Raw genomic sequence first — 9,210 nt, forward strand, 5'->3', positions numbered from 1 at the left:
CTCTACTGCTCTTCTGTGCTAAAGAAACAGCCTATCTGTATTCGTCTAATCTACATCATGACCTAGGCATCAAAGATTTAAGTGTGATTTACTTCTATACCATGTCCAGCTAATACTGGAGTGGAGCAGAATGCAACACTGTATGGGCATGGGCCTAATATGCAGAAATAAAAGAGCATATGGCCTTTTCATCCTATAAATCACCTGAATAGCAGGTTTAAAACTAGTAATATTTTCTTTCAAAGGTGACTTTTCTTTTTTTTTTTTTTTTTTTTTTCTGATAAGTCCTAAGCTGTGATACCCATGGATGCTGCAGAGTTCCGCAAGAGAGGGAAGGAGATGGTGGACTATATTGCAGATTACCTGGAGAAGATAGATGAAAGACAGGTCTTCCCTGATGTGGAACCAGGATATCTAAGGCCCCTCATTCCAGACTGTGCACCCCAGGATCCTGAGAGCTTTGAGGATGTCTTTAAAGACATCGAGAAGATCATTATGCCAGGGGTAAGAAGAATGGATCTGTAGTGTAATGTTCAATATTGCATTTAGGTTTCCAAAAACTTTAAGGAAAGCGTGGATTAAAGGCTGTGCCGCTAGACCTTATGAACATAAGTACGCATGCTGATTAGCTTTCAGAAGGCAGGAGTCTGATTTATATCCATAGTTCAATATGATCTAACACTTTACACAACTGATGTTTTCTGTTTTTGCTAGAAATAATCAAATCATTCTTTTGCTTCGTGTAAGGCTTGCTTTTGGAAATAATCCCCTTTCCTCCCTTGAACTGGTTAAGGCAAAGCTTTATAACTTTCAATTTCATGTGATATTTTTGCTACTTGCAAAGCACAGTAAATATTTTATAAAATGGTATTTTTATTAGTTTGCTGTGCCTAAAGTGTTCCTTCGAGCTGATCTTTAAATGTTAAAATTCTCTTAGGAGGCTTCTTTTTATTACAGAATTGACTAGAAAGGATTTTCCCCAATACTTGTTCTGTTGACTTACTCTCCTAAATGTCAGCTTCTTCTGGTACCTTTTAAGGTAGATGGCCACTACCTGAATATTAGTCCTTGGATACATCAGTGTTGGGCACACAATGCAAAACAAAGTGTCTGGCATTTGTCCAGTTCTGAATCTTTCTTGTTTTTCCACTCATGGTGTATCTTTTTATTTTAAATGTATGCTTGTCTCCCAAGGCCTCTAAGTACCTTGAAGAGGACTGGATTATTAGTAAATGTTAATGAGGGATCTCTGCAATAGCCGCTTTGGGTTGCTTCTCTGGATGTAGCTAGGTTATATGATTGCTATGTGACTGGACATGGAACCACTGCTCTGCAAATGTGTTTAGTCAGTGTACTATAATATCAATTCCTTTTCTTTGGCCAATGTAAATATTTGATGCCCAGTACAACCTTATCTTGTTTCCCTTGGAGCCAACCCTGCTGTCCTTTCACAGGCAGAAGCTCCACTGGAAATCAATGGAAATCTCTCCACTCTTCTCAAAGATTTGTGGATGACATCTTAAAGCTAACAGAATTAAATCAGTGCAGATTAGATAAGAGAATTATGTCCAACACATGCAAATACTTTCATTGTTGCTCATAGACGTGATTGCCTTTCCTTTTTCATTGGAGGAAAATATTAACCAAATCTTTTTGTCTGTGAAGTAGAACAGAAAACAGTTTGCTTTGAACACTTGAGAACATTAATAAAATAATACCACATTAAAAAATAAGAGATTAGTCATTTGAGAATAGAAAGTGAGACATTCAATTCCAATTAAGTCATCAACATGTCATTTCCTCTTAACTAAATTGATTTTTTCATTATATTCACATGCCCTGCAAATAAATTTACTTTTACAAAGTGATACATTCTGAAGAAGAAATGTTCTATCCAAAATTTCCCTCAGGTGTGAAATGTTAGTGTTTGTGACACAAAGAGCATAAGTACATAAAACCCAGTTCTTATAATAACTCTGATCCTGCCTGTGTTGTTTTTACTACAAACTGAAGAATCACATGAACACAGAATCACAGTCATAGTATAGCAGAGGTTGGATGGCACCTCTAGAGATCATTTAGTCTACACCCACTGCTCAAAGCAGAGTCAGTTAGAGCAGGTTGCTCAGGACCATGTCCACTTGGGTGTTGAATATCTCCAAGGATGCAGTCTTTGCAATCTCTCTGTCGCCCTGTTCCAAAGTCTGACCACCCTCACAGTAAAAAAGCTGTTTCTTATGTTTAAGTGGAATTTTCTGTATTTCGATTTGTATACGTTTCTTCCTGTCTTGTCACTGGATACGACTGAGAAGAATCTGGCTTCCTCTTCTTTACACCCTCTCATGTACCCTCTGAGCTTTCCGCAGGCTGAACAATCCTAGCTCTCTCAGCCTCTCATCATGACAGATGCTCCAATCCATTAATCATCTCCATGGCCCTTCACTGGAATCACTCCAGTATGTCCATGTCTTTCTTGTACTGGACAACCCAGAACTGGACACAGAATTCCAGGTGTGGCCTCGCCAGTGCTGAGCAGAAAGGAAGGATCACCTCTTTTGGCTTTCTGGCAACAGTTTTCCTGATGTGACTCAAGATGCTGTTGTCTGTCCTAAAGAGCCTGACCTCATCTACTGCAGCACTTCAGTCATGCGAGCTATCCCACCACACCTCTGTGATCCCAATGAGATCACAGCCCTGTAACTGTACACAGCCTTCTAATTCCTCCTGTTTGTTCCCCACACATAATGCCGTAGCATACAGGTGCTTCAGAGAGGCACCCACTTGTGCTGATTTCCCGGAAAAGATATGACAGCTTTCCCCTCAGCACTTCCTTATTTATGTGCATACACTTGGAGTGGGTCTGCTTTGGCCTTATCTTTTCAAGATCTCTCTTGTCCACATTACTCTTCAGCCTTTGCTTGCCAGCTCAGTCCGCCTTCCTCCCTCGACTGTGGGTTTTCATGTCCTTCCTCCATCGTTCCTATTTAAAGCTTTCCTTACCAGGTTAGCCAGCCTGTTTGCAAAGATATTTTGCCCCAGTTGTTCAGGTGGATCCTGTCTTTTTCTAGGAGTTGATCCTCAAAGAGAATCTTAAAACCCAAATCCCTGTTGTCAGCACCAGGGTCAACACTCAGGTTGCTTGGGTGCTTCACTAGACACAGCAGGGCTCCCAACCCATCTGCAACCAGGGCACTGGACCTGTTCTATAGTTGGCAGATCTGCAGCTGGAGGTGGAGTAGAAGCCTTTCTCCTGGTGCCAGTAGTTGCAAGCTTCTGCTCTTCACCGTCGTGGGACTCCATTTCCCAGCCCACTAAGCAGAGACTCTGACTGCCCCTCCTTTGGTATGTTTGGGGGTTCAGGATCTTGTGTCTGAGATGCCTTCTGTTATGTCTCAGGGAAGATCCACTCAATCGCCTTTTTGTCATCTCCGATACTGCACAATCTACCACCTCCTCATGCTGCTCCTTTACATGGTGACATAGACCCTCCACCAGTACATAGCTCCTGCAGGCTAAAAGACCATCTCCCACTGCCCCAGCCTTGGCAAGAGGCCCCGTCATCCCTGCAATCCCAGGCCTGAAGACCTGCATACTCCCTCAGGAACTCCCTCTGGATTGAGACCTGTGATGTGCCGGGGTAGTTGTTCCAGTTACTGCTGGGGACTGTGCGCTGTGGAGCATCACCACCTCTGCAGACACCATGTACACTAATCTTGTCAGGGTTTCTGGACCTCTCCTGCTACACAAACCACTGCACTTGTTGCCTGCCTCTGTTAGCTGTGCTCACAGAAACCGAAGTGTGACCGTGATGGTGCTGTACGAACACATGGAGGCAGGGAGCGTAGGAAGAGCTTAGCATAGGAAGACTTGTTCAAATTTGGTTTAGAGACCTTTAAAATATTTATAACTGGGTTTAGGGACTTCTGAAATTGGCTATAGGGACAATCTACCCCCCATTGTATTTTCCCTTAATCTTCTTCCCATCTTTTTCCTGACAAGACTAATGTTTGTAAGTACATCTAGTGTTTTTCAGTTATAGTGCTTTTCCAGTGTTTCACCGGGGAATGCCTTATCTCCATTTTATAAATGAGGAACTGGTCTTCTTCAGAGAGAATAAGTAATATGACAGAGGTCATAAAACCTTGTTTTGCCCATAAATTATCAGTGGCCCATAAGCAACTCTTGTTTCCTTCATGTTGACATCTTTACTCTGTTAGTTGTGTTCAGATATTTGCTACTTGCTGGATGACTGAAAGCATGAAAATGATGTTCCTTCAGAGGAGCAAGGATCTATTAACTGTGTAAAGCAATAATGCAGTATCCATTGCCATCTTTACCCTATAGGAGAACAAGCATTCATGAGTGGTAAAACTTCTTTATGGAGACCTCTTGTGAAATTGGATCTAGACCTTCAAAGGGCAGTTTGCTAAATGATAATGACCAAAATGGTGCTAAGTTCCTAATATTAACACAGGGACTGAGGGAACAACTGCTGAACTCTGATGTCCACAAAAGAATCCAAGGTGGAAGCAATCTGCATATAAAAATATCAGTGGGAGTCACCTTTCTCTCTCAGACTTGTTTTATTCTCTTGAAATAGATCTCCTCCTTTTTAAGAGCCAAAAATGATCAAGTTTAGTTGTAACTGCAAATAGCAGTACTGAAAATGCTAATTTTCCTCACATTGGATCCATTAGTCTATGAACTTTCAGCTGAAGTACCTACCTTTAGCATGTGGTAAAGGAAGACTCTTGCTTAGACTATGCAAGCCATAGAAAGAAAGACATCCTTAGAAGAAATCCAGGAAATAAAATGTCCCTGGGAAGCATTACAGTGATAATTACTGAATCCAAGACACTTGTGTATCACTGTTTATCAGCAGAGGGCTGAAAAAACAAGCATCAATTATGTCACGCTCTTTGCAATATTTGACTAAGTGTGTCTGTTCCAGCATGGCAAAAGAAATGAATTTTACAGCTGCTTCAAGGGAAAGGGTAAGGGGGGTCAGGAGGAAGAACCGCAGCTGCACTCGCCCTAGGGCTTTTGGCTTTTTGGCTTTGTGTGAGTGGTGCAACTGGAATCTGCTGTGTGTCATCAAACAAATGGCTCCCAGCAAGTGGGCAGTTTAACTTGATTAACCCAAGATGAATGTCACAAGTCTTAGAGATCACAGAGGATTAGAGCTGGGGAGATGAACAGTGGCAGCCCTGGCTCCTTATGGACGTCAGTGAAAGTCTGTGTGTGTGGGTCCTGTCAGGGACCACTGTTTATTTGGTACTTTTTAATCTGTTTATTGTTTTCCTGCGAAGAACCAAGTCCCATCCCATTTTTTTTCTGATTTGTGAAGGAAGGTGCTTGCCACAAGTGCTCTAAAACTTTTTTACAGCAAAGAAAGAGATCCTGACCAGATATAGGTTACAGCTAAAAAGGTTCACAGTGGCTGGTCTTTGGACACCTGATTCGAGCAGGTTTCGACCTCATGACCAGTAAAAGTGAAATCTTGAACATACCAGGAGCTGTTTTCATATGAAAGAGATACAGGAATCTGAAATGTTTTATATGGTACACTACAGCAGAGAAAGTGATATCTGATTCATTGTGTGTACAAGAGTTAAGACTGTTTCCCCTTAGCACGGAGCATGTCCCTTTAAAAAAGAGCTGGTTGAAGAAGGTTAGAAGGCGAAAATAAAAGGGGTATTTGCAGCATGCAGAACAGTGTGGTACAGTGACCCCTGAGTTAGCTCCAAAATCAGAAACCTTATCACAGACTGGGAGAGACGGGAGTGTGAAAGGTGAACTTCATCAGAGGTGAGAATGCGGAAAGGTGAGAATGTAAGGAAACACTGAGCTCAGGCAATAGAGAATGTATGGCTCCTACCATCCTCCAGCTGTAACAGAAGAACTCAAGTATTGAAAAAAGAAAATAAAATGGCATAAGAAAAGGCTAGGCTTCAATAACTCAGCAACCTCTGGATTTCCAGCCAAGGAAAGCTCTTACACACATTCTGCTGAATTCTTGCTTATAGTCCATCTAATCCTCTAGAGGCATTTTTTTTTCCTAAAATTTGCTTTTCATCTTGAATATGAAAACTGGTTTTGCCAAACGTATCACATTATTTCCACTGAACATTGCATTGTGCCAGTACATTTCCTGTTTTCAAATTATTAGATTGGAGTTGTGGAGCACTGTTAAGTATCTAACAGATCCTAAAATTGCTTAGATGTTGCATAAGATAATTCTAAATATTGCTGCTGCAAGACAATTGACTACAATTTGTGCAGTTATTGTGTTGTTCTTTCATATTAATGCATATAAAGTGGAATTGTACATAAATCACAACACGTTATAGAGAGATGATAGTTTAATTTTCTATAGAAGGTATTGGATACTGAAATGGATTGTTCTGAGGAGCTGTTTGGCCAGATTTGGTGCCTGAATTTTAGGAAATAACTCCAGAGTGTGGGCAAGACAGTTCTGTGGACCTCTGCTGCACTGAAGACACTCTTGCCAAGTCAGTCGTGTGACAGAGATGAAAGAACAAAATACTGGAGAGTCCCTGAAAGCAGAGGCCCAAGAACAGTGCCCTGCACAGAAACTCACACTGCTACTGCCACTACCCATGCAATTCTTGTCTTCTAGGCAGACAAATGGAGAACTCTGATTTTTGGAACTGTTGAGAGGTGGGAGCAATAACTAATTTATTTCTAATTTGAGTAAAAGATTAAAAAATGAGGAAAAAACCAAGGTAAACTTTCCTAAACAATGCGATACTGTGTTACAACCAGGTAGTCGAGACTGTTGACTGGTCCCAAGCTCTAGTATTTTCTGATTTTGTGACAATTTGTTTCTACTTCCTGCATTAGTTAAAAATTACTATTTTTCCCTTTAATACAGGTGACTCACTGGCACAGTCCATACTTTTTTGCCTACTTCCCTGCAGCCTCTTCCTTCCCAGCTCTTCTTGCAGATATGTTGTGTGGTGGAATAGGATGTGTGGGCTTCTCGTGGGTAAGTTTGCTGGGGTATGTACTGCTATGTGGTGATTGTGCTTCACCTTGCCAAGATTTTAAGCATTTCAGTAACATTGTTCAATGAAATTACTGCTTAACAGCAGCAAAGTTGCAGGACTATTTTTATAGGTAAATTTCCTTGACTAATTAAGTGTTTTCATATAGACACTTTGAGTGACTCCAGAAGCAAAAGGCTATTTCGTCTTAGAGGTTTTCCCTTGAAAAATTACCAGCATTTGGAATTAGTGGTAGCAGTGCAAACTTACTGGTAATTCATTGGGTAGTATGACTGTTGCCTATCACCCAATGTTGTTACTTCTCTTATCATCTGGATGAATAGAAAATTGTGTTGAAGAAACCCACATTTGAATGAGATGGGCTCTTCTCAAAAGAGGTTGGCACTTGATGTTGAAAAAAAAATATGCAAGATGCAAATCCTAGCTTTGACATTTGATAGTCATGGTTCTATGTGAGGCCCGGTTTGACATTTTTTTAGTATTAGAAACAACATGCACAAAATGATCTTGAGGTCCTGAATTTAGCTGGTGAAGTTAGTCAGCTAGTCTCTTCCTCTATAGTCAAAAGACAGAGAGAGAGGGAAAAAGTTATTCTAGCTCTGGTAGATCCTATTTCTCTTCATGGTCTAGTGAGGTTATTCCCTCTGTTCTGTTTTTCAACACAGGCCGCAAGTCCAGCTTGCACAGAGATGGAGACTGTCATGCTGGATTGGCTAGGGAAGATGATTAATTTGCCTGAAGAGTTTTTAGCTGGGAAGGATGGCCAAGGTGGAGGAGTCATTCAGGTAAGAGGGGACATGAAAAAAGAATACGGCATAGTTTGTGGACTTTACAATTTTGTAAAAACTTCATACCAAAACACTAATGAAGGAAAGATACTTTTTTTTTTCTGCCACATGAGTTCCTTGCAGATTTTCAGAATGACTGATGCTGTGTGAGAATGTCCATAGGTGGGCAGGATCATTCATGAAACTAATGGTTTTGTTTTCAGAGCAGCTGAATTCTGAAACACTCTCCTCTGTGGAGATTTGTTAGTAGTTCAACTTAACAGGACAATTTGGGCTTAAAGTTCAAATCATAAAGTTGAAAAATCATGTAGGATGGAAACTCTAATTTGTTGCTGAAGTGAAGTGAACTCATACTCACCGACAATGTGCAGCAATGTTTTATGGCAGAAAATAGAAAAAAACCTTCTCAAATAGAAATATATCTGAGGATTTTGAGTACAGCATCATGAGAAGTGGTTAGAAAGGCTTCCATGAATCTACCTTAGCCATGTTCAGTTGTTTACTTCAGTCAGTTTCCAAAACAGCCTTCCTTTTTTTCAGGAAAAAAAGGGTCAGAGATTAAGCAATGGGTGAGAACATAGGAGAGAATCTTCTATAAGTAGAAACAACAGAATGTAGTAGAAAGTCTATTAAAGAAGTTGAAATTATTCTAAGACGTTTTCCTTATATAACAAAACAAAATACTGGAATATTAAAATAAAATTAAGAGCTGCTTAAAATTTGAACCTAAAATTTGAACCTGTCAGTAGATAATACAATTTTCAGACTACACTGCAGTATCCAAAATAGAACAAAACCCCCAAACTTTGACATTGGCTGCTTAATGAAAGCCTACAATGTCTGAACAGAGTATCTGTACAGTAATGAATATATCATCAATGGGCAAACTTGCATGCATAATAAAGCTATATTGTTTGTCAGCCATGGCTCCACTAGCGCATGGTCTCTGCAAATGCAGACTCTGGTCACAGCTATTAATCTAACTAAAATAGATCTCTGCTATGAAGAAGACTGAATTTTAAGTAATTGTTCTGTGCTCCTTTGATAATCTCTGGAGTCTGGTCGTTGGAGGCCAGGGCACAATCCATTTTATCCTAAGACAGGCTTCTAAAATACATCTGAATTACATGCTATAAGTGAGGGCTTCTTTCTTTGGTCTCCGCTGCAAATGCCTACAGCATATTCCAGGGAATCTTCCCAGGCAAGTATGAATTTAACACAACTGCTGTGGTTCTCCTAGGCAGAACTGGACCTATACTGCATTTCCAGAATACTTTTTTACTCATCTCCTTGCCCTGTTAGGATTCTTTATCATTACTATTACTAGGGAGGGGGTTATGCTCAAGAGATCAAGCTTTCATCGTGCGTCTCAACAGCTTTTATTTTGTACCAGT

At 40.5% G+C, this 9,210-nt stretch overlaps 1 protein-coding gene across 3 annotated transcripts in view; it reads left to right on the forward strand.

The window, feature by feature from the left end:
* The first annotated feature begins 289 nt into the window (after positions 1 to 289).
* DDC (dopa decarboxylase) overlaps positions 290 to 9,210 on the forward strand; it is a 57,339-nt gene continuing 48,418 nt past the window's right edge. For all 3 annotated transcript variants that reach the window (XR_004841987.1, XM_009638726.2, XM_035894137.1), the window contains exons 1-3: positions 290 to 504; positions 6,896 to 7,009; positions 7,694 to 7,813. Coding sequence is in view for 2 of the 3 variants with exons in the window: in XM_009638726.2 (XP_009637021.1) it covers positions 304 to 504; positions 6,896 to 7,009; positions 7,694 to 7,813 (435 nt within the window). In the remaining variant the exon portion in view is untranslated. The remainder of the gene's footprint in view (positions 505 to 6,895; positions 7,010 to 7,693; positions 7,814 to 9,210) is intronic.

This window comes from Egretta garzetta, unplaced genomic scaffold (assembly GCF_000687185.1).
Source record: "Egretta garzetta isolate BGI_Z169 unplaced genomic scaffold, ASM68718v1 scaffold264, whole genome shotgun sequence".
Lineage (NCBI taxonomy): Eukaryota > Metazoa > Chordata > Aves > Pelecaniformes > Ardeidae > Egretta > Egretta garzetta.